This window comes from Calypte anna, chromosome 19 (genome assembly GCF_003957555.1).
Source record: "Calypte anna isolate BGI_N300 chromosome 19, bCalAnn1_v1.p, whole genome shotgun sequence".
NCBI classification, from domain to species: domain Eukaryota; kingdom Metazoa; phylum Chordata; class Aves; order Apodiformes; family Trochilidae; genus Calypte; species Calypte anna.
In genome coordinates this window covers 7,875,199-7,899,796 of record NC_044264.1, presented here as the reverse complement: position 1 = coordinate 7,899,796, position 24,598 = coordinate 7,875,199, and the positions used below count along the sequence as shown (strand labels likewise).

Here is a 24,598-nt window from a genome sequence, read left to right as displayed (position 1 = left end):
AGACACCCCAGCACATGGGGGGTCCCCTAAACCCTCACCCCACAAGGAGATACCCAGTCCATAGCCACCATCCGGGCCAGGGGACCTCTGTTCACCCCCTGGTCAACGTGTGTGGGGTCCCCAGGGGGTCCCCATCCCACACAGGCTCTAGATAGGGGGGTCCCCCTCTCCTCACACAGCAGAGCCCCAAGTCCCTCACCAGCACATGCAGTTCCCAACCCTCAAGTCCCCCGAGTGGGCTCTGGACCACCCATCTCTGCAGGCAGCCCCCCCCTCCCGCCTGCGCGTCCTGGATCGGCGGTGCGGGTCCCATTCCTCGTTCTTTGGGGACCCGTCCTTATCCTCCCGCTCAGCCCCGGCCCGCACCGCCCACACTCGGCATCCCACGGCCCCGGGGGCGGGGAGGAGGCCCAGGCCGTGCCCATGAGGAGGGCGGGAGGGCTGCGGGAGCGGCGGTGCATGGCGGCGGCAGCGGCAGCAGCAGCGCGGTGCCTGCGGGGTGCCCGGCGCCTCCTGCCCGCAGGTGCCCGGCGGGAGAGCTGGGAGCTGGCCCGGCTGGCGGGGCCCGTGGTGAGAACCGGGGGTGGGAGGGAGGGGACGGGAGAGGCTCGGGGACTCTCCCGTGGTAGCGGAGCCAGGGCGGGGGGGGAACGGCCGCGGAGCTGAAGGGCCGCCAGCCCGGGATCGGGATCGGGAGCCTGGCAGGGTGTCCCCAGTCCCCTCGAGCAGAGCTCCCTTCCCACCCCTTCGCATCCCGGCCCGGGGTCTCATCTCCCCCGGGGCCGGTCCGGTTCTTCCCCTCCTGCAGTCCCTGTCCCCCGTTCATCCCGTAATTGTTATCCCGAGAGCTTATTCTTGGCCACAGGAATTCCCGGTGCTGTCCAACCCGGTGTCTGTGCCCCAGCCTAGCAGCACGGCTTTAAAACCAGAGTGGGGGAGCCTGGGGAGGGCTTTTGGCTGGGAAATGGCTCTGGGGAAGCAGCAACAGCTCCAAAGCTGCTGCGAGGGGGAGCAAGCCTGCAGGGCAGCCCTGCTCTGCCTCCACTGCTGCTGAAGTTTGAGCTTTTTTGTTTTCTGGTCAATAAGTAGCAACTGATGAACTTCTCATAGACACCCTTCCTGACATCAAAACACTGACCTGCTGCCATCAGGCAGTGGGGGGGAAATACAGATTGGTTTCAGTTTCTGTAGGTGAACATTTTAGCCCCAGCTTGGTTCCCTTAGCCCACAGCACAGCCTGCTGCTCCACGTGGATAACCTCCCAACCAAACCTACAGCTCTTATTAGGCAATGATCACTTCGTGTCAAACCCTGTGCAGGAACAGTCAGGGAGGTACAGAGCCCTCCTGCTGGGATTACTCACAGTAGCAGGTCAGACATGCTCAGGCCTGGCAGGAGTTCTGCATCTGCAGGCAGTGCTTGGAGGTCTGGAGAGGTGAAGGTTTTGTTCTGTCCTTCCTTGGATCCTGTACGAGCTGGTTCTCCAGCAGCACTGGGCTCTCAGCTTGCCAACTGCAGGGTGGAAAGGAGCATCAGCAGACCCTGGGCATGGTCCCCAGCCATGCCCACCCCTCAGCGGGTATAAATGTCTCTTAACTCCTACCATCTGGTTTTAGCTGTGCCACCACTCTGTGCCTCGGACACCTGTGGACGGACCATCCTCTTGGCAAGGGAAAATGAGGTCTGGAGTGCAATCTCTGCTACAGCATCATTCAGCCTTGCTGTAGCCTCTGGCAAGGAGCAAACAAGGTTGGACTTGGCTGTTCTCCAGCAGGAGAGGACATGGTGGTCTGGGAGGAGAGCTTTCTACAGGAGCATAGAAGTGTGGAAAAGCATTGGGATTTCTTCTCTACACATCTTTCCTCCTGGAAAAGAGGATTTCTAGTGAAGCTGTTAAGCCCCACTTAAGCAAGGTCATCTGGCAGCTTGACCAAAATACCACAGGGCAGGCAGAGGCCTGATCTGAAAGGCAAAGTCACTGAGAGCCTCTGTGAGCTCTGGAGCTGGGTCTTCTGTCCCAGCAGTGCTGGGTTCTGAGGAGAGCAGAACCATGTCCTTGGGGCAAGGTGCTGCTGTGACACTCAGGCTGTTCATAGTCCAACTGCCTGGGGGAAGGGGGTTTTCCTCAAGTCTTAATCATCTCACCTTCTTCTCCTCCTCCCATTCTAGTTTGTTGCCCAGCTGCTGGGGTTTCTGATCAGCGTGGTCAGCTCCATCTTCTGTGGACACCTGGGGAAAGCTGAGCTGGATGCTGTGACTCTGGCTGTGTCTGTATGTATTATTCTGATTCCCCTCTGATTTAGAACACAAAAATTCTGTTACCAAAATGAAAAGAAGAAAAAACCAAAAGAACCTCTGTAGGAGTGTTATTTGTGAGGACTCTGTGCATAAGGGGTGCAGCACAAACATTGCATCCACCAAACTGATCTTTCTTTTAGCCTGAGCACAGACAGGAGATGGGAATGTGGCAGTGGGTGATGTGCTGGAGCAAGGCCAGCACCTGGGCAAGGATTTGCAGCCCATGACCAGCTCACTGAACCACCAGGCTAGCCTGTGGCTAGGAGCAGCACTGCTTGTGGCCCTTTAGATATTTACCCTTTGATAGAGGATCCTTTTCCACACCAGAGAGGAAAAGAGCCTATTTAGGGAACAAGAATGTGTTATTCTGAGAAACAGAGAGGGGCTGGAGATTTCCCAAAAACTCATTGCAGAACTGCCTCTCCACCCAGCTGGGAGGGACACAGTGCTTTGGGCCAGGTCCCCTGTCACCCTCCCTTGCAACCCAAGTCCTTTGTCTCTCCTCCAGGTTATCAACGTGACAGGAATCTCCATTGGTGCTGGTTTAGCCTCAGCATGTGACACCCTGATGTCCCAGGTCAGGAGCAGCTCCCACTTTCTAGTGCCTGGTGGGATTCACTGGTGGGATGGGATCTCACCTCTGATCTGTGCACACTGGGTGGGAAGATGGCAGCTCCCAGCCAACATGGGGCTGCAGATGCACTGGCTGGAGCCTTCTCCTTTCCTCCAGCTCTCCCTGTCATGCCTGGGAAGCAAAGGGATGTGCAATCCCCTGAAATCCCATTGTACCCAACCAGCCTGGCACAGCCGTTGCAGGGTGTAGGAGATGCATTTCATCACCAGAGCATTTGCCCAGCCCCTTTGATTCCTGGTTTTGCTCACCTTGGGCCTCTCTCCTGCTGCAGACATATGGCAGCAAGAACCTGAAGCAGGTGGGCACCATCCTGCAGAGGGGGATCCTCATCCTGCTGCTCTGCTGCTTCCCTTGCTGGGCTCTCTTCATCAACACTGAGCGCATCCTCCTGCTCATCCGACAGGACCCCGAGGTCTCCAGGTCAGGGAGGAGATCCAGCCCTTTCTGGATCAGGTGTTGGGCTCTGGCTGGGTTGCTGTGGGGTGTTGGAGCTTGAGGGCAGCACTGTTTGGCTTGGCTCTTGCTTTGCTGGATCATTAACTGGGGAAACAACTCTCTTTCCAGGTTAACTCAGGTCTATGTGATGATCTTCATTCCAGCACTTCCTGTAAGTTGTTGCTAAAGCTCTTAGGAACTCTGTAACCCTCAGACATTTGGGGAAAACAGGGAGGGGCTGGGCTGGGTGGCTCATGGGGCAGCATGGTTTAAGGTTTTACAACGTGCCCCTTGATCTTGGACCCTACCAGATGTGTATTGGCCATCAGGTGCTGGCCAAGCAAACATTGACTCCTTCGTTTTGTAAAGACTTCTACTCCAGGCCATATCTCTGCACACTGAGTAACTGGTGCTGGACATTGGAACCTGGGGCTCCAGAGCTCACTCTGAGCTCAGGGATAAAGACTTTTCATACACCCTCATAGCTGCTGGGCTCTCACTGTGTCCCTCTGGAGAAACCCCTCTTCGACAGGGAGCAGTAAATGTTTGATTCCAAGGTTTCCAGGCACTCACATGCCAATGAGGGAGCACAGGAGATCTCTCATTTGGAGCCTGACCTCTCTTCCCAGTGGGAATGGGAGGTGCCTTTTATTAATCTTGGCTTGGGGTGCAGCCAGTGCTGGCAGATGCTTCCTCCAGTCCCCAGGAGCAGGGTGCTGGGCAGTGTGCCAGGCTGGGGCACCCTGAGGAGGCACTGGGAGAAGCTGAGGGATGGACCCACCTGGGAATGTTAAATGGGAGCTGGCTGGTGAACCGTAGAGTGGTGGTGCTGAGGAAATGAATCCTGACTTTTGCAGGCGGCGTTTCTGTACCAGCTGCAGACCAGATATTTACTGAGTCAGGTACTGTATAACTAACCAGGTTCTGGGCCATCGACCCAAGGTGATCCCAGCAACATTAATAAAGCTGGGGATCTAAGTTCACTCTGTGCTGGGGGAAGCTGGGCTGAGGAATGCATGATGCACAGCCCTCAGCTTGGACCTGCAGGGCAGGGATTGCTCATGGGAACCACCCCGGGTTTGCTCCGTTTCCTCATTGCTGCCTCCCAACCCTGCATTCTGTTGAGTGCAGCACCCTACCACCTTCTGCATGTCTAACACAGCCCAGCTTTACCTGAAACAGGAGCTGCCATCTGGGCTTCCTCCCTGGGCACTGATGGAGGTTTCCCTGGAGTTCGCAGGATGGGGGCTTGTGCAGTGCTGTGGAAGCAAACTCCAAAATCTCTCCTTGGCTTCCAGGAGATCATTTTGCCTCAGGTGTTGACAGGGATTGCAGCCAACATCCTCAATGTGGCCATGAATGCCTTCTTCCTGTACACCCTGGAGCTGGGCATGGTGTAAGTGTGAGCAGAGGTGGGGACAGGCCTTTGCTCAGGGGTCTTGGGGTGCCCATTTCTGCCCTCCTCTGCCCCCAACCAACCTGGAGAGATAAGGCTGGAGACATCTGCCCCATACACAGAGCAAAGCTTGTATGGAGGCCACCAGGTCTCTCCTGCTGTAGCTGAGGAGGTGGTGGAGGAGAATATAATATGTGATCTGCTTTAATTTCTTTCCCCCCAGGGGCTCTGCCTGGGCTAACACCGCTTCTCAGTATACCCAAGCCATTCTCCTCTTCCTTTATGTGTGGTGGAAGAAGATTCACGTGGAGACCTGGGGAGGTATTGTTCCTTATTAATTGTTCCTATTAATCCTTCAAAATACCCCTGCCTACCCCTGGGAATTTGATCTGACAAAGGGATGGCCATCCCCTCACAGCAGGGAGATGCTGTAGCCATGACCCAGTGTCCCCACTATAGCCCCAAGCACATTCTTCCTGATCTCCCTGCCTCAGGAATGTGCCTTGGTACAGCAAGATTAGGCTTGTCAGTTATCAATTGAAATAAATACAATTTTGTGGAAGAAAAAAAATCACGTAAAAGAAAACAGACACATGGAATAAAAACAGAGCTTACTTAACACTGCAACTGCAAGGACCAGAGAAAAACATGTCCCAAGTAGTCAACAGCCTGTCCTTGAGACATAAAACTGAAAGATAGATGAAAGGGATGGAAGGGAGCACTCCCTACAACTTATCTTGGTTGTAGCCTTGAACACTGGGTAGAAAACACTGGCTAATTGGATTCCCCACATTAGCATCTCATGTATTAATGCCTTATTGGCATCCTAAAAGAAAAAAACCCACATGTAGCGGGAAGAGCCATTCTTGCTCCTGAAGCTCAACAAGCTGCTGGTCTCTTCCAGGATTCCAGCCACCACACAGCACTTCCAGGGTAGAAGTGTAGCAGGAGGAGCCTTTCCTGCTCCAGAGGCTCGACGAGCTGCTGGCCTCCCCATGCCTCGCACCAGAGTGAGCTGAGCTCTGCTCTGTGGGTGTGTGTCCCACCTTTATTGGCCCCCTGGTCTTGCGCATGCCCAATGGGGGCCTGTCCTAATCAGGCACAGGTGGACTCACACCCACTCACTGGCAATTCGAGGCACCTGGTTCATCTTGCCTCTACACTCACCCATAGGCTAGAGGCATCCCTACTAAAAATATATAAATATCTCAACTCTGTGTGGATCAGGTTATTGAATACCTGGTGACAGACCCCACTTTTTCAGGACACCAGGCTGATGTTCTGTGAGCTGTGGCTCGTGGTTGTTGCCCTCAATGTGCAGCTCCCCAGTGGGGGAGGAGAGGGAGAACATGAATTTATTTTGCTTCACCTCTTCCCTGCAGGTTGGACCAGGGACTGTCTCCTGGACTGGGGCTCCTTTGTCCAGCTGGCAATACCTGGCATGCTCATGATGTGCATTGAATGGTGGACCTTTGAGATTGGGAGCTTCTTGGCAGGTGAGTCCCAATCCTTTTTTCCAGCTGTGTCTGCCTCTTGTCTGTGTCCCCAAGCACATCCTACCAGCATCCTCCTGGCCTGCAGGGCTGGTTCTGCAGGATGCTGCATCTGCTAGATGGGCACCCTGTGCTCACTGCCTCCTTGTCAGCAAATGAAGAGTTTAATTCTGACTTCTTGAAGTTATTCATCTCTTCCAGGGCTGCTCAGTGTGGTGGAGCTGGGAGCTCAGTCTGTCATCTATGAGCTCTCCTGTGCAGCATACATGGTAAGGGCCTGGTACCAAGCAGGTGATGTGTTCAGCTGCTGAACATTTTGGGGAGGCTGCAGGTGGAAAATCCCTTTTCTGCAGCAATGCCAGTTTGCCCCAGATTCCTTTCTAGGGAAGAAAAAAGTTGCTGCTGTCTCAGTTGCCACTCACCTCCTCCTTGTCTCCTGCTACTCAGGTGCCCCTGGGCTTCAGTGTGGCTGCAAGTGTCAGAGTGGGCAATGCCTTGGGATCAGGGGATGTGGTGCAAGCCAAAACCTCCTGCATTACTGCCCTGCTGTGCACAGGTCAGCCCAGGTCCTGCAGAGGGGCATCAGGGTGTGGAACATGCTGCCCCTCAGATAACCAAGCTGACTATTTCTTTTTCTTTCAGGAGTTTTTGCTGTGGTAGTTGCAACATTACTGGGAACCCTAAAAGACGTGGTGGGATACATCTTCACCAATGACAAGTGGGCAAACACCTTGCTTTTGAGTATTATTACCTTCTCAGAGGGTGGGATTTATATCCCAGGAGCTGCTCAGGTTGGAGGAGAGGGTTCATAAACCTCCCATCTGGCAAATGTGTTCCCCAGAGGTTCCTCCCCACTGGGCAGCATGGATGCTGCTGACATTGGGACAGTGCCATGGTGGTACCCAAGCTGCACTCATCCCCTCAGGTCCCCTGGGCTGGGGTCAGACTTTGCATCTGGGGTCAGTCTTGCATCTTTGCAGACTTTTGCATTTTTGGCTGAGAGAGATGTCAGGACTGGTGCCCTTGGGACCAGGCTGTGCTGCTCTCCCTGACCAGTACTTACATCTTCCTAACAGGGAGATCGTTGTCTTGGTGTCCAAAGTGATGATCATCTTTGCTCCATTCCACTTGTTTGATGCAGCAGCAGTGAGTATTCCAGCAGGTGCAGGGATTCCTCTGCAGGTTGGGGTGTGATGGAGAGCTCAAAGCTGCTTCCAGCTCCCTCCTGATCTGTTATAATGGTACAGAGAAGCCAAGTGAAAAACTGTCAGAACAGTTGCATTACCTGTAGCATCCCCTGTGCTTGTAGCTGCCAATTGCTGCAGAACAACCCTGTTCTTTCTCCCTGGCAAGGCTTCAGCTTTTTCCTGGCTTGTCAGAGCAACACAAGTGATGTTCAGAGATGTCAGGTACTCCCAGGGTAGCAGCAGTGTTCATATAACTTGCTAGACAGTAATTTCAGCCTGCTCCCTCCTGTCTGTTCCTGGCAGAGGGACCCAGGCAGTATGGAAATCACTCTGGGCTCTGCTGGCAGGTGTCCAGGTGTCCTGGTGAAGAAGCTCCTGGGTCAGCAACTGGAGCAAGAGGAGCCCTGCTCCATTCTGTGGCGCAGCTTTGGTCTCTCTTGGCTTTGTGGCACGTTGCTGGGGCTTTCCTTGGTCACAGGGCATATGCCATGCTCCAGAACTCCTGTCCCTTGTGTATTGACCCCTCTGCTCACTCTCCTCAGGCAACCTGTGGTGGGGTGCTGCGGGGCACAGGGAAGCAGAAGTTGGGTGCTATCGCCAACGCCATCGGCTACTATGGCATCGGGCTGCCCACTGGCATCTCCCTGATGTTTGCAGCCAAGATGGGAGTGTTAGGTACGTGTGTCCTCGGTTTGGATCTTGTACACTCTACCAGCACTGCTTCTGCTGGGCTAAACCCTTTGCCTAGGCTCAGAGCTGTAACTTTGCTCCTCCTTTGGTGGGGCTGGATCAGTGTTCAGCTGATGCAGGCTCTGAGAAGCCTTCATCAAATGGGAGCTGAGATGTCCCAGTAAATCCAGGCTTGCTCTCAGTATAGGATCCCCAGGAGCTGTTTTCTCTTCTATCAAGACTGGGTTAGACAGGAGGCACCTGACCCCACTGAAGTCCTTGGGCATGTAGGCAGTGGGTGGCAAAAGCAAGCTTTCCTCTGAGCCTCCCTGAAGTAACTCTCCATCATCTCTGCAGGTCTGTGGGTGGGGATGATCATTTGCATCTCTTTGCAAGCCCTTTCCTTCTCAGCTTTTGTCATGCGCATGGATTGGAAGAAAGCTGCAGAAGAGGTGAGACTTGTGCTGCTTTCCAGTAGTTTAAAAGGTGTTCTATCAGTCCCTGTCCCAGTACAATGCCTGGGAAGAGGCAAAATTGAAAAGGCACCAGTCCCTCTCCTGTAGTGGAGGAAGAATTTGGTGATGAGGACCATGCTTGTTTTGGAGGGAGGAGGCTCAGGTTTGCTTGGCTGGGCAGGACACCCCAGTTCTGAGAAGAGCAACTCTTCTGTGTGTTTTTAGGCTCAGGTCCGAGCTGGACTGAAAAAAACACTGGAAGATGTGAACGCCAATGGCACAGCTGCTAACAAAACATCTGCTGTGGGTATGTAACCAGGTCTGACAACAGAGGGAGAGCCCAAATTCTCCACCCAACCCTTCCGTTCCTCCACAGTCATGGCAGCAATGTCTGAGCAGGTCCCAGGCCAATGGTGCTTCTGCTGTACTCAGGAATGGAGTACAAAACACTCTTGTTACCCATGGCACCACCCTGGCTGCTCCGGGGAAGAGCTTGGACTGCTGGCCAGTGCCTGCCATACCTGGGAACACCTGCCAGCTTGCTGTGGCACATCCAAGACTGCCACTAGAACCAGGCTGGACTCATGCAGCTCTGCTTCCCTGCAGCACTCACCTCTCTGTCGTGCAGATTACATCTCTGTTGAGACCGACACTGTGGACACCGTGGTCCTGCCTGAAAGCATCGTGGGAGGTGAGAGGCAACCCGACCTCCAGCTCATCGGGCAGGAGGAAACAGTTGTGGTTCCCACTCCTCCTGCTGTGCTATGGCGGGCTCTGATCATCCACCGTGTCCTGGCTGCTGCCTCTGCCCTTGCTGTCCTGCTGCTGGGGGTACTGGTCCGGCTCCTGACTGGAGATGGTTAGAACCAGTGACACTGGGGAGCTGTGCACAGAGCAGGAGGGCACACGGTGATGCCCCAGGAGGAGGATGGTGCAAGGGAAGGAATTCCCCCTTGGTTCCTTGTAAAGAGTCACTTTGGCTCAGTTTCTGGTTAACTCACAAAGTTTTATCCCACATTGAGAGGTTTTGAAGGGGGTGAGGAGGTGGCACCTGGGAGGAAAGAGCCGGAGAGCTGGTCTCTCCCCTGTACTGCACTGGGATGTCACTTAGGGAAGGCAGGAGTGTGTCCTGGGGCTGGCCTGGGAAGGACACAGGCCCCTTGTGCTGCTCTCCTGCTTCTTCCAGTTGTCCATGTCCTTTGCTAATGGCAGAGGCTGCCCACAGCTCCCACCCTAGCCTGTGCCAGCATCCCAGCAGGGCTGAGCCCCGGGGCTGCGGCAGCACAGAGCAAGGCTGACTTTGTTGGGAGATGCCTGACTCCTCTGAGCACTGCTGGCCCTGCTCTCCCTGCTGTGTGGCAGGCACGGGGCCTGAAGCAACTCTTCTTTGCACTTTTGTAAGGTGGGATTTTTTAAAATTTTTTTTTTTTGATACAATAAAGTTTTCTGAGTAAACACTGGGCTGTTGATGTGGTGTGAGCATGACCCTGGTCGCTGGCATGACTGAGCTGTTAGAGGGGAGGTGTGTGCCTGGTTTGTGCAGCATAATGGGCTTCCTCAGGGCATAACCTCGACCTCCTGCCCCTGAGCAGTCATGGGTTCATTTTGACTGGGGTCACAAAGCGTTCTGCTCACCTCAGGTACAGAGGCAGGGTTTGTGCTCCTCCATGGCTCCCACACCACTGCTGAGCAGAATGGGAGATGGGGGTGTGGTGCCATGGGGAATGTCTTATGTCTTAATGCAAGCACCCCAGCACTTCCTAACCACCCCTGCCCTCAGAACCAGTCCCAGGCTCTTACCTGTCCCTGCAGGGTGAGTCCCACCTCCAGCTGGTGCATGTCCCCCCATGACTCTGCTGGCCCATGGACTGGGTTCCTGTAGGCTGGGGATGAGAAGATGTGACCCGAAGGATCTTGAAAAACCCATCAACTCCAACCTCTGCAGCCTCTGCCCAGATGTGAGGCTGATGTGGAAAACTGCTCAGACTCCCAGCATTTTTGGGGAGCAGGGAGAGGAAGATAACTTTCTCACTCTGCCCCCTGGGCTACCCCATCCCAGCAGATCCGTGCAGGAGAGGGTCCACACGGTGGGCTCAGTTCCCCTCCTCCTGCCCCTCCAGGAGCCGAGGCAGCCGCTATATTTGGCCTGGCCCGGGGTGCCGGTGAAATCCGACACTGTGGGAGCTGGAGCCAAGGGGGCTGGCTTGTCTTGGCCACCACCGTCTTGTGATGAGAGGGGCTGAGACCGGCAGCGTCCCTGCTACTGCTGGCAGTGCCTCACGGAAGACAGCACACGGATCTCCCATCGCCGCTGGAAGAGGAGGACAACCCTCCAGGCAGGAGAGAGGTATGAGGGCTCACAGGAGCAACTCGGGGAGGCTCATCTCCTCGTAGGACCTCGTGTGGGCTCCTCTCCCTGGTGCACAGGACCCTCGCTGTCCTTCCCTGACCCCAGTGCCCACTCCTCCCATCGCCTCCCCGGCTGCCGGCAGCGAGGAGCACCCGGTCACCCGGCCCAGCCCCGGGTGAAGTTCACCCCACGCATGGCTGCACCGTGGCTCACCCTGTCCGAGGGGGTTTTAACAGAGTGCAGAGGGACAGGGTTGTTCCACTCCCCCCTGGCAGAGCGGCGGCATGAAGCAGGTGAACCTCCCCGAGGAGAGCGGCTTCGGCGAGGCGGTGGCTGCCGGCCAGCAGGATCTGAGATCCGGCAGCACGGGGAAGAAACGCCGGGGGCTTCGGAGACTGATCCCGGAGAACTTCTTGGAGGACGCGAAGAAGCTGCTAGTGCTGGCAGGGCCGCTGGTAAGGACCCTGGGAGGAGAGAGCTGAGGGGTTGGAGTGGCCGCAACCACAGCCTGATGGCATAGGGAGCTGGAGCCTGGCTGATGGGAGACCTCCTGGAGAAGAAAGACCTGGAGTGCTGCTAAACACCCAGCAAGGGGCTTAAAACCCTCAGATCAGCTTCCTCTGAGGGATTGAGTTGCTTGATTGCACTCAGATGAATGCTCACAGCTGCTTTCCATGCTCCGGCTCTCTCCCCAGCACCATTGTCTCTGACCTTCGGCTCTCCTCTTCCCCATGCTTAGATCCTGATCCAGCTGATGATCTTCCTGATACATCTCGTCAGCTCCATATTCTGTGGCCACCTGGGCAAGGTCGAGCTGGCCTCGGTCACGTTGGCCATCGCTGTAAGCATTGCCAGGGGCTCTCCCAACACTGGGCACAACCTCCCACCCACTGAGCCTGGGACAGGATCTGGGGATGGAGACAGATAAGAATGGAGGAGATTTCCAGCTTTTCCCTATGAGCCCCTCTCCCTACCTTAAAGTCTTAAATCCTCTCATTCCAGCTTCGTTTTTTAACTCCTGGTTCCAGGTTATAAACGTTACTGCCATCTCTGTAGGATATGGTTTGTCCTCAGCTTGTGACACCTTGATATCACAGGTGGGTAGGAGATGCTGGCACTTGTCCTGGTGTCACAGGGGGTTGGCTTTCTGGCTGATGCTGCCCAGAGCCCTGGGCGCACCTGCAACCTGGTCAAGCTTGTCCCCAAAACTCTGTGCTCCCCTTGAAATCCCAAATCCTGCCTGGATGTTTTCCAAGGTGGTCAGGGCTGTTCCATGCTCTGTAGTGTCCCTGTCCCTCCCCATCCCCAGCGAGCTGCCAGCAGAGCACAGCTCACCCTCCTCTTGCCTTGCAGACCTATGGCAGCAAGAACCTACTGCGTGTGGGAGTGATCCTGCAGCGTGCCATCCTCATCCTCCTGCTCTGCTGCTTCCCCTGCTGTGCCATCCTCATCAACATTGAGCAGTTCCTGCTCCTCATCCACCAAGACCCCGAGGTCTCCAGGTGGGGTGGCCCCATGGCCCAGACACCACCTTGTCCCTCCTGGCTGCAGGGAGGGGATCATGGCCATGGCTTTTTGCTGACCTTGCCTCTCGTGTCCCCCAGGTTGACCCAGCACTACGTGATGGCATTTGTCCCTGCTCTGCCAGTGAGTCCCTGTGGGCACCCTGGGTGCTGGCCACACACAGCAGTCCTGCTCCTATTTTCCACTGTAGCAGCAGAGCTCCTCCTCAGCTCTCAACTCACTTCATCCACTGGTTTCCTTTCCAGGCAGTTTTTCTGTATAACCTGGAGACAAGATACCTGCAGAACCAGGTGAGTCCCACAGAGGGATCAACCCCAGCTCAGAGCTCCCCTTGACCGTGCACTTGGGGTTTTTCATGCTCACCATTCCTGGTGTAGAGGCAGCATTTGCCTCCACCACTGCCCGCGTGCCCTGGAGGAGCTCTGACCCTGGAGATCATCCCATCCTATGGCCAATTATATCCATCTGCCTGATGGACCTCCCTTTGTGCTTCCCCATGTCAGGGATTTACCTCCAACACACTCATTTTCCAAGCAGATAACATAATCCGAAGGAGCTTTTTGTGGCTGGGAAAGCTGCAGAGCAGGGGGCTGGTGGGGACCTTTCACACCTCTCTCCAGAGGAGCTTTGGTGAAGGTGCCTCAGCCCCCATCTCCCCTTCTCTCCAGATGATTATGTGGCCTCTGGTGCTGAGCGGGATCGTTGGCAACATCGTCAACGTGATTGCAAACTGCATCTTCATCTACGTGCTCCACTTGGGCATCATGTGAGTCAGGTCCACGTCCTGCAGAGGGGTAAACACAACACATGGCCATGGAAAGGGACTTTTTGGGGACACCAGCACTGCCAGGAGTCCGGCACCGTTGGGGACACAGCAGGACGTGTCACTTCAGCATTCCCAGGCCGGGGAGACAGGAGCTGGATCCCAATGTCCTTTTTCCTTCCCTTTGCAGGGGCTCTGCCTGGGCCAACACCGTTGCTCAGTATTCACAAACCATTTTCTTGTTCCTGTATATTATAGGCAAGAAACTCCACGTGAAGACTTGGGGAGGTAAGGGTATCTCTCCAGCTCCCCCTGGTTCTTCCTTTAAGTGAAAGTTCATGAGTCTTCCACCACTTGTTCCAAGTGAATCCTGTTGGTCTTGATAGTGAAATATTAACCTCAGCCTGGTATGCCAGGGGTTGCTCTGGTGGCAGCACCTCACAAGCAAGCATTGGTAGAGCCCCGTGCTGGGCAGTAAACATTAATTCTGGAGAAATGAAACTTTCTGCTGAGGCTTTGTAGGGACATGAGCATGAGGTTGCCCTTAGACACCCTGCTCCGGGAGGGATGAGCTGAAGGTTTCATCTCTCTGGACCACAGGATGGCATCAGCAGAGCTCATAGCTGCACTCTGCTGCTGGAGATCCATGGAGCTGTGGAGCCCCTGGTGGCTCTGCAAAGAGGAACAGCACCTCCAGCTGCTCTCGAGGATGTAACGTGGCCAGTCTGGTCCTCCACCAGGTGACATTTCTCTTCTCTACAGGCTGGTCCAGTGAGTGCCTGCTGGAATGGGACAGCTTCACCTCCCTGGCTATCCCCAGCATGCTCATGATGTGCATCGAGTGGTGGACCTATGAAATTGGGAGCTTCTTGATAGGTCAGCAGAGAGGGGCAGCTGTAAAGTGGTGGCCCCAGAGAGTGACCCAGAGCAGCATCTGTGCCTGTCACAAGGATTGAGAGCAGCTTACACCTGGAAACCCACCCCCAACACTCACCCTTTCCTCTCTCCCAGGTCTGTTGAGCGTCGTAGAGCTCTCTGCTCAGTCCATCATCTACGAGGTGTCTGTTGTTGCTTTCATGGTAAGGGCTGCAGGTTATCATTTCACCAGGGCTCCCCAGGGACAGTCCAGTACAGATAATCTGCAAAAATCATGGAACCACAGAATGGCTAGGATTGGAAAGGAACTTAAAGATCATCTAGTTCCAATACCCCCTGCCAAGGCCAGGGACACTTCCCACTAGACCAGGTTGCTTCAAGCCCCATCCAACCTGGCCTTGAACATGGCACCATCAACACAGTACAGAATTTCTTTCACGTATCGCCTCGAAATCTAAACTCTTTCAGCTTAAAACTGCTCCTCTTTGTCCTATCACTCAGTGTCAAAAGTTCCTTCCCAGTTTTCCTGTAGCCCTTTCAGATACCAAAAGGTGCCCTAAGGTCTCCCTGGAGCCTTCTTTTCTCTAGCCTGCACCTCAGCTCTCTCAGTCTCTCCATATTTCAGCTCCAGCAAATCTTGATCTGCATTTAAACCTCTCCCTGCACCTGCCTCTCCCTCCTATGGAGACATTTCCAATTCAACCCTCTGCTCCATCCCCCTCCCTGCCTGATGGGCATTCTGCTCTCACGGTGGTGGCCCTGTTACCTGGATGCACCCGTGAGCCTCAGCCCTGTGCTTGCAGATCCCCCTGGGGCTGGGCACTGCTGCCAGCGTGCAGGTGGGGAACGCGCTGGGCGCCGGCGATGTCGAGACAGCCAAGAGATCCTCCTCCACCAGCCTGCTCCTCACAGGTCAGGACACCAGGAAGCCTTTGACAAGGCTCCTTCCAGCAGGAACAGGGACACTTCCAGTCCCCTGCCTGCAGCACACATCCCTGTCCCTTGCTCTCCCCCTTCGGTGCTCCCAAGGTCCTTGTCATGGCCAGGATGGACCCAGCACTTTGCTTTCTGTTTTGTTTTTTTTTTTCCCAGGTTTTTTTTGCATAGTTGTGGGGGCTGTTTTAGCTGCCTCGAAGGATGTGCTGGGTTACATCTTCACCCAAGAGAAGTGAGTGGCCCTGGCTCCCAGCCCTGGGTGCACTGAGGTTGGTTCCCAAAAGCCATTGTCAGCTCTTCTCTGTCCCCAGGGAGATTGTTGATTTGGTGGCCTGGGTCGTGCCAGTCTACGTTGTCTTCCACTTGTTTGAAGCCATGTGTGTAAGTCCCTGGGGATGCTGCTGCTTTTGCTGGGGGACCTCGGTGCTGTGCAGCAGCCTCACAGGTGGATGGAGCTGGTGAGGGTGGGCACTGGGACACAAGCCAGGACCCTGCAGCAGAGCTCCTGGGATCACCCTTCAAAAACACTAAGTGCACAAAATGGGGCCAAGCCACAGGACCGAGTAGGGAGACAGAAATATCCAGGCAGAGGTGGGGAACTGGTTCATCACCAGCCCCCGTAAGGCAGTGGCAGAACCCTGGGTTTGGCCGAGGGGGTGGTCCTGTGCCCAGCCCTTCTCTCCCTCTCCCTGGCAGGGTACCTGCAGCGGGGTGCTCAGAGGCATTGGCAAGCAGAAGTTTGGTGCCATCCTCAATGCTGTGAGCTACTACGGTGTGGGTCTGCCCCTGGCAGCTGTGCTGCTCTTTGTGGCCAAGATCGGTGTCATAGGTACCAAACCCCCAAATCCCTGTCCCTCAATGCTGCCCATGCTGGGTTTGGCCCCACAGTAGCACTGGGCTGAGACCACTGTCCCCTCTGCAGGTCTGTGGCTCAGCATGCTGGTCTGTGTCTCCTTCCTCTGCACCTGCTTCATCACCTACATCTCCCGCATGGACTGGAGGACAGCGGCCGAGGAGGTAACCCCAGAGCATCACCCCCACCATGAGGAAGGTCCTCAGTGCCTCAGGATTGCACTGAGGATGAGAGCATCAAGGGTTGGATCCCATGGGCCCAGGCTGTCCTCCAGTGACCCCACAAAACCCAGTGCTCCCACAACCACAGCCACATCCCTGTGTTCAGCTCCTTTGTGCACTTGGTGGCCTCGAGGGCTCCCTCCATACCTCCTATCACCCTTGGCTAGGGTCATGAAGCCCAAAGCAGATGGGACAACCAAGGCTACCTCAGCCCTGCAGTCCTGAGCACCACCCTGTGCCTCAACACCCCCAGGGTTTCCAGCAGCCAGCATCTTTGGGCATTCTGGGCCCCTTTCAGCTTCTCGGTGACATTTCCAGCCAAACAAATCAGGCAAGAGGTTTTGCCACCAGCTGATCCTGACACATTCCCTCCCCCAGGCTCAGCGCCGTGCAGGAGTGACCCAGCCACCACCAGAGGAGCTGAACCCCAGCCATGAACCCGCCTGCAAGGAGCTGCCCTTGGGTGTGGATCCAGCCCCACCACCCTATGATCACCCCCCTGCCATGGTGGCGAGGGGGTGTGTAGGTATGGCCAGGAGCTGGGCACTGCCAGTGGTGGGGGGGTTGGGTCTGGGAAGGGTCCCCCAGGGTTTACACAAGGCAGGAAAAAGCCCAGGAAATGGGGATGTGGGGTAGTGCTGGTGACACTTCTAATTTCTGGGCAAATGGTACTTACAGGGCTGGGTTAGGAAGGGTGATGGGGGGTATGACAAGAAGGGATGGGGCACCCTGGGCACTTCTCACCTCGCAGACACTGGGTCCCACCAAAGCTCTGCTCTGGGCTGGAGACATCCATGTGCTGGGTGGCTCATAAAGCACTTTCAGACCTCAGACAAAACCCTCTCAAGTAGCCCTTCAATCCTCCCTTAAGCCCTCAGTGACCATGCCCCGATCTCCTTGCAGCTGGAGTGGAAGTGCAGAACGGAGTCATCCTCACAGGCATCACCAGGATCAATGGACCAACTTACCAGCTGGAGCTCCAGGAAGCCACCCTTGCCCTGTCCCCTCCAGCCACCACCATGACCACCAAGCAGCTGATCATCCGCCGGGGGCTGGTGGCAGTTGCAGCCATCTCACTGCTGGCACTTGGCATTGTCATAAAACTGGTGACCAGCAAACACTGACTCACACCAGGGACTGTGGGGACCTCATTTTGGGAGGCAAAAGCTCCTGAGGACCAGTGGACATAGAAAGCACAGAGAACCCAGCACATGCCTGTCCTGCAGGAACTCAAGGGCCCCCAGAAGCATTCAGCAGCATCTGCTCAGCCACAGCTTGGGAATGGGCCCTGTGCCTGTTCCAACATCCCAAACCATGGCTCTGGGCTGCCTGATGCCCACTGAGCCTGAGGGTACCACCCTGCTCTGCCAACCAAGAGCCCAGGACAGCCTGGCTGCCCTGCTGCTCCATCACAAAAGCCAAATAAAGAATAAACCCTCAGCTGGGCTCGGGCTGGCTCCTTTGGGTAGGGGCTAAAAGCAGGGTTGGAGTAGGAGAAGAATCAGCCCCAAGAACTACAGCCCATGTGGTAACCCAGGGCTGGTGGTTTTATTCAGGAGCACAAAAGTTTTATTCAGTAAAGCTTCAAGGTCAGCTTCAAGTTATAAGTTATAAGGAGGTGAACGACTACCAGTAGATAAACCAATAAATAATGGAAATTTACTTACAGATGAGATGGCATCTTGCTCAGCCACTCTGCACAAACACTTCCCCAGACCCAGGACCCTGGTGGCAGCAATTCCCCTGTCCTTGCCCCCGGCAGCCCCAAATGCTATGTACCAGTGGTGTGATGGTCCCTGCTGCTTCTCAAGGCCACAGCTCAGAAAGCCTTTGCTGTCCCCTCAGGCAGCCTCTGCACACCTTAGGTGGCTAAAGGTGGTTTCTCCTGCAGAAAGGACTTCAAGAGTGAAGTCTTTCAAGGATGGGATGCTGCAGGTTCTTAGCAGCTCTTTCCCTCTACTCTGTGGTGGCTGATAAGGACAAGCAGCCCAGCCTGTCCACAGCAGTGACACCTGTGTTGGGTCAGGGTTATTGTTGGTATGGGTCAGCTCTCTACAGGGATTAAATAGAGAGATTAAATAGATAACAGGCTCGGTAACAACTGCCTTTGTTTTGATGCCCTTGTGACAAACCATTCCCACACCCATTCCCAAGAGCTCCCGTCTGCAAAGCAGGGTGGATGTTGCCTCCTTCCTTCTGTCACCACTGGCTGCTGAGGTCTGAATCAATTCTGGTGTTTCAGCAGAAGCTAAAGCCTTCACCTTGGGGGCTTCTCTGCTTCAGAGGGGCTCCCCCCACACTCATCAGGAGAGACAAGGCTGAGTCCCACGGGGAGGGAGCAGAGGCCAAGGCAATGGGGTGATGGAGGACCAGGGGGGGCTCAGGGGTCAGGGCTGGGAACACAAATTCAGGCAGACAGGCAAGAGCCAAAGTGCAGCATGGCCACCACTGCTGCCAATATCCCCAGCAGGGCCAGGAGGATCACTCTTGCTTGGCCTTTGTCGTACAACTTCAAGAGGACAAAGAGCACCAACTTCACCTTCTTCTGAGTGCGGGGCGGGTACCGAAATTTGTTCAAAATCTCCATCTTCAGGTCCTTAATCAAGTAGACACGGAGGTGGGAGAAGGTCTCAAAGCTGTGCTTGCCATGGTAGGCACCCATCCCACTGTTACCTGAGGGACACAACCAGGGCAGATCACACCACAAGCTCAGCCACCTGGACACAAACCAACTACTGATGATCCCCAGGTCATCAAGTCCCAAGTTTTCAAGAGCTCCAGTTACTTACCAACACCACCAAAGGGTAAGGTTGGGAGGAGGAATTGCATGACGACATCATTTTGAACAACCCCCCCACTGGAGGTTTCTGAGACGACTCTTTTGATAAACTGACAATAGAAAACAACCAAACAAAACATTACAAAGGTCCAGAAGAGACCAGAATGAGTTCTAGAGCACAACTAGGAAGAGAACTAGGAGCCAACTGGTCATGGTCTTCATTTTTTCGGGCTGACAACTCAGATAACAATCTCCACGCAATGGTAACTCAAAGGAAGTGGGAAAGGTCTGAGGAAGGACAGGAAAGATGGAAACATGGGGGCTTACCTCCCTAGCAATCTAGTAAAAGTAACTAAATCAATCATTAAAGAAATTCAACCTTTTATCCTTCCATTTCACAAAGTCATGCAAATGCAGAGCCCCTTAGCAGGTGACTTGGAGTCTCCAACAGCTCTGCAGACACTCAATGGCCCCATCAGCCAAACGCTACAATTCACACACACAGAGGAACCAACATGGACCCTCTGGGACCTTGCCTGGCACTGCTCACGCTCAGGACCAAAGTGCCCAGAGATAGGTCTGCAGGGGAGGCACAGCCCACACCCACCTTCTTGTTGTTGGAGAAGACATAGAGGGCCAGGGGCTTCTCCCGACGGTTGATGAACTCAATGGCTTCATCCACGCTCCTCACAGGCAGAATAGGAAGCACTGGCCCAAAGATTTCCTCCTCCATCACCTTTGACTCTGGAGAAACGTCAGTCAGGATGGTCGGTGCTGAGGAAAACAGGAGGAAAGGAGATGGTGTGAGCAGGACAGACGTGAGCCATCACTGGACCTTGTCCTGGGCACTGCCCGTGTGTAACACACACCCAGCAGCCCACAGACACACACAGCCCCCAAAGCACCCGTTACCACCTCCCCTCCCCAACAGCTGCCACAAGCACCTATGAAGCAGGAGGCCTCATCAGTCTCCCCGCCATGAGCGATCTTCTGCCCTTCCAGCAGGCCCAGGATCCTCTTGAAGTGATGCTTGTTGATGATCCTTTCATAATCTGGAGATGACTTCACATCCTCCCCATAGAATTCCTGCCAGAAGCCAAAGCAGAACCAAAGTACTCGACACCTCCTCCCAACAGCCCCAGCTACAGAAACTCAGGCCTGGGCTGTAACGGGGACAACTCCCATGGCACAAGCAGCTCCATGCTCACCAGCAGAGTGGCCTTGATGTTCTCCACCACCTTGCCCTGGATGGAAGGGTCACAGAGGACATAGTCTGGGGCGATGCAGGTTTGCCCACAGTTCAGGTACTTCCCCCACGTTATTCTCCTACAAGAGAAAGGTAGATGGTTTCTCCACAGTTGGTCCCTTCCAGACCCCACAGTTCAGCCAATGGTGCCTGAGTGACACTTGTGTTCTGGGGACAATTGCCCCAAGATGTCCAGCTGTCCCACAGGGCGCCTGTCCCACTTCTTAAACCCCCACACAGTCCAGAAAGTCTTCAAGAGCCTGACCTGCAGGCAACATCCAGATCACAGTCCTTGTCGATGTAGCAGGGACTCTTCCCACCCAGCTCCAGGGTGACGGGTGTCAGGTGCCTGGCAGCTGCTGCCATCACAATTTTGCCCACTCTGGAGTTGCCAGTATAGAGGATGTGATCGAATCTCTGGGTCAGCAGTGCTGTTGTCTCAGGTACTCCCCCAGTGACCACAGGATACAGCTCCTGTGGGGTGACGGTGTTGGGGTCACCCCAACCCAGCACATCGCCAAGGAGCTGAGAAACTCAGGGAGCAATGTGGGGACACACTCACTGGGTCAAGGTACTGGGGGAGGATGTCAGCCACCAGCCGAGCAGTGTTCTCGCTGACCTCTGATGGCTTCACCACAGCAGCATTGCCTACAACACAAACTCACCATGGCCCCACAGCCCTCACACACCTCTCATGCTTCCCACAGAGGAAAGGGGTTTCCAGTAGGTACCCACCTGCTGCAATGGCTCCAATCAGAGGTTGTATGACCACAAGGAATGGGTAGTTCCAAGTTCCAATGATCAGCACCACTCCCAGGGGCTCAGGGCAGACGTAGGTCTTGTCCCTTATCTCCACCAGGCCCTTTGGCATAGGTCGAGGGGCCATCCACACTGGCAGCTCACTTTTGGTCAGGGCCAAATCCACCATTACAGTCACGATCTCTTGGATGTACGCGGTGGGCCCACTCTGCAATGACAGGGAGCTTGGAGAGGGGATGATGACAGCACCCAACTCCTGCCCTCAGTGCAGCAGCCCAGGAAGGGAAAAGTTCTCCAGGACCACAGGGGACATCAGCAAAAGCCACCTGGCACCACAACGGCAGCCCTTGGCCTTGCACCTTTCCCTTTGGGGCTGGTGAGCAGCCCCTCCAAACCATCACCACCTTATGCAGATCCGCCTTGATGGCTGCCAGGATCTCCTGCTCCTTCTCCTGCACCATCCGCTCCAGGGCCTTCAGCTGCTGCATCCTGAACTCCAGCGAGCGGCACCGGCCCGTGTTGAAGGCGGCTCTGGCCCGGCCCACGACCTGCTGCATCCTCTCCATGGCTGCTCAGAGCTGCGGGGAGAGAGCAGAGAATCATAGAATCATAGAATTGGCTGGGTTGGAAGTGATCTCTGAGATCATCAAGTCCAACCCTCAATCCACTACTGCCGCAGTTACCAGACCATGGCACTGAGTGCCACATCCAGGCTCTTTTTAAATATCTCCAGACACGGAGAATCCACTACTTCCCTGGGCAGCCCATTCCAATGGCTGATCACCCTCTCCAGAAAGAAATTCTTTCTCATCTCCAACCTAAACCTCCCCTGGCACAACTTGAGACCCTGCCCTCTTGTCTTGCTGAGAGTTGCCTTGGAAAAGATCCCAACCCCCCCCCCTGGCTCCAACCTCCTTTCAGGGAGTTGTAGAGTGATGAGGTCTCCCCTGGGCCTCCTCTTCTCCAGGCTGAACACCCCCAGCTCCCTCAGCCCTTCCTCATAGGATCTGTGTTCGAGTCCCTTCACCAGCCTGGTTGCCTCCTTTGGACCTGCTCCAGCACCTCTGTCTCCTTCCTGAACTGAGGGGCCCAGAACTGGACACAGTACTCGAGGTGTGGCCTCACCAGTGCTGAGTACAGGGGCAGAATCCCTTCCCTGGACCTGCTGGCCACGCTGTTCCTGATACAGGCCAGGATGCCATTGGCCTTCTTGGCCACCTGGGCACACTGCTGGCTCATGTTCAGCTTCCTATCAATCCAGACTCCCAGGTCCCTTTCTGTCTGTCTGCTCTCCAACCACTCTGTCCCCAGTCTGTAGCACTGCATGGGGTTGTTGTGGCCATAGTGCAGGACCCGGCACTTGGACGTGTTGAAACTCATCCCATTGGAATCATCCCAACTCTCCAACCTGTCCAGGTCCCTCTGCAGAGCCCTCCTGCCTTCCAGCTGATTGACACTCCCCCCCAGCTTAGTGTCATCTGCAAATTTGATGATGATGGACTCAATCCCTCATCATTTGGCTCTTAACTTGGGCTGTCCACCCTTGGGCTCCTTTCTGAAGAGCCCGGTTTCAACCACATCCCCCTTCAAACCTAGTTTAAAGCCCTCCTTATCAGCCCCACCAACTTATAGGCTAGAGTCCTTTTGCCCTTGCTAGATAGATGAAGCCCATCTGGTTTGAAGAGACAAGGTTTGATGAAATTTGTCAAAAAACCCCCATTCCGCTGGCACCAATCCCTTAGCCACCTATTGATATGATAGGTTTTCCTACCCCTCATTCATCTCTGCTACTGCAGGAATTGAGGGCAAACACCACCTCTGCTCCTGACCCATCAACTAAACGACCCAGTGCCTTGAAGTCCCTTTTAATTGTCTTAGGACTTCTTCCATTAATGTCATCACTGCCAGCCTGGACTACCAACAGGGGATAATAATCAGAGGGCCCAATTAGCTGGGGGAGTCTCCTACTGAAATCCCTCACCCGGGCCCCAGGAAGGCAGCAGAGCTCCCTATGGGATGGGTCCAGTCAACATATAGGGCCCGCAGTTCCCCTCAGAAGGGGGTGAACAGGAGACCTTCCAGACAGATCTTCCTCTTGTCTCTCCTCTGCCTGGATTCTCTGAGTCCAGGGCTTCGTATCTGTTGTCTAAGGGCACCTGGGACGACGGTGGGGGTTGGGAGGGGATTCTTTTGCCTCTCTGATGAGGGACCTGTTTCCATTCCCTCCCATCCACCTGGTTTGCTCCAACTGCCTGATGGCAGGAGGGGCAGGGCTTCACCGTCTCCTTCTGGACTTCTTTTGGGTTAGAATGGGTGTGACGCCACCAGCCAACTTCCCTTTCACTGTCCCTAATACTTCTTAGTCTTTCTACCTACTTCTTAAGCTCTGCCACCAGGCACAGCAAGTCATTCACCTGCTGGCATCACATACAGACCCCACTCACACTGTCCTCTGGTGCTAACACCAGGCTCAGACACTCCACACAGCCAGAGGCCTGAACAGCTACGTTTCTCTTACTCTCCCTCTTAAAGGGGTTCCGACTGTGTGGACACACCCTGCATCTTAAAAGCAACAGGGTTTCCTTTTTTGGAGACCATTATTCCTTTAAGAGAGCTGGGAGGTGGCTGTGCCCCTCCTGCTTGCCCTGCCTGCACGAACTGCCTGGCTAACTGCAGTGCCCCGTTCCTGTTTGCCTGCGCTTGTTCGCCGCGCTCCGAGTTGCTGGCACTCCTCACAGCCCTTTCTATCCCTCTGGGCAGTGCTGGGAGCTGCCCCTTATCAAGCAGATGATTGTTCTCACCTGAGAACACCTGCACAAGGGTGTGGCACTCCTCACAGCCCTTTATATCTCTCTGGGCAGTGCTGGGAGCTGCTCCTCATCAAGCAGATGGTTGGCCTCACCTGAGAACACCAGCACAAGGGTGTGCCCAGCCCACCACGGGACCATCTCTCAGCCCTGGCAATACTCAGTGTGAGGCCACTACCAAGAGATTTCACACATGAAGCAAGAAGGAGACATTCTCCTTGGGTGGAGTGCTCAGGGCTAAGATTCTCCCATGGCCCATCCTACCTGCACACGGGACAACTCGCATGGCAGTCCAGCTTCCCTGGGGATGGGTGACAGAGCCTGTCCTGCAGGTGCTTTCTTTTTTTTTTCCTGAAGCCCACTGGCAAACCCCACCGTCTGCTCCAAGGACCTGAACCATGGGAGATGAATGTGGCATTGGCCAGCAGCAGGATGGAAGCAGAGCTGTGTGCCTACAGCCATCCAGCACCCTTCTTCTTGTAACCTCAAGGCTCTGTATGGCTTCACAGAAACACATGAAAAGTATGCAGAGACTTTGTCCTTCTTCCCAGGAGCAGTCTGGTCCTTTTTGGTCGGGACAAGAGATGTCCCTGAAAGTCCCTGCCTAACAAAACGAGACACTAAGGTTCTCCTATAACCACTAGAAGTGCATGACAGCCCTGGTCCTAACCCAGAAAGCAGATGACTCAAAAAAACCAAAAAGAAAACAAAACAAACAAACAAAAAACAAACAAAAAAACCAAACCCAAACCAAAAAGACAAAAACAGAAAACCCCCCCCCCAAAAAAAAAGGAAAAAAGAACCTTACCTTCAGAGAAGCTTTTCTCTCCACAGCCTCCTGCAAAGCTCCTGCAACCAGCGTCTCGCTGACACAGCTCAGAGCAATCTCTCCTCCCTCCCACAAGTGGACAAAGCTG

General features: G+C 54.8%; 3 protein-coding genes across 3 annotated transcripts; 2 read left to right on the top strand and 1 right to left on the bottom strand.

Moving 5' to 3' along the window:
- Window positions 1-205: 205 nt before the first annotated feature.
- On the top strand, window positions 206-9,957 carry LOC103527216 (multidrug and toxin extrusion protein 2). Its single transcript, XM_030462690.1, has 18 exons — window positions 206-300; window positions 354-570; window positions 2,170-2,271; window positions 2,807-2,875; window positions 3,204-3,352; window positions 3,497-3,539; window positions 4,225-4,269; window positions 4,666-4,763; window positions 4,987-5,084; window positions 6,146-6,259; window positions 6,458-6,525; window positions 6,704-6,812; window positions 6,899-6,974; window positions 7,333-7,402; window positions 7,986-8,118; window positions 8,470-8,564; window positions 8,793-8,874; window positions 9,196-9,957. The coding sequence occupies exons 1-18, from the start codon at window positions 206-208 to the stop codon at window positions 9,429-9,431; spliced, it is 1,899 nt and encodes a 632-aa protein (XP_030318550.1). The 3' UTR covers window positions 9,432-9,957.
- An 881-nt stretch (window positions 9,958-10,838) lies between these two features.
- LOC103527217 (multidrug and toxin extrusion protein 1) lies at window positions 10,839-17,484 on the top strand. The gene is made up of 18 exons (XM_030462225.1): window positions 10,839-10,914; window positions 11,193-11,372; window positions 11,657-11,758; window positions 11,946-12,014; window positions 12,271-12,419; window positions 12,522-12,564; window positions 12,687-12,731; window positions 13,110-13,207; window positions 13,395-13,492; window positions 13,967-14,080; window positions 14,216-14,283; window positions 14,884-14,992; window positions 15,173-15,248; window positions 15,328-15,397; window positions 15,713-15,845; window positions 15,939-16,033; window positions 16,469-16,616; window positions 16,994-17,484. Exons 2-18 carry the CDS (start codon window positions 11,202-11,204, stop codon window positions 17,212-17,214), a joined length of 1,809 nt encoding a protein of 602 aa, XP_030318085.1. The 5' UTR covers window positions 10,839-10,914; window positions 11,193-11,201; the 3' UTR covers window positions 17,215-17,484.
- A 998-nt stretch (window positions 17,485-18,482) lies between these two features.
- On the bottom strand, window positions 18,483-21,452 carry LOC103527218 (aldehyde dehydrogenase family 3 member A2). Its single transcript, XM_030462689.1, has 9 exons — window positions 21,270-21,452; window positions 20,851-21,082; window positions 20,678-20,763; window positions 20,381-20,589; window positions 20,078-20,195; window positions 19,814-19,955; window positions 19,477-19,643; window positions 18,880-18,979; window positions 18,483-18,763 (listed from the first exon to the last, which is right to left on the bottom strand). The coding sequence occupies exons 1-9, from the start codon at window positions 21,438-21,440 to the stop codon at window positions 18,498-18,500; spliced, it is 1,491 nt and encodes a 496-aa protein (XP_030318549.1). The 5' UTR covers window positions 21,441-21,452; the 3' UTR covers window positions 18,483-18,497.
- Window positions 21,453-24,598: the final 3,146 nt, after the last annotated feature.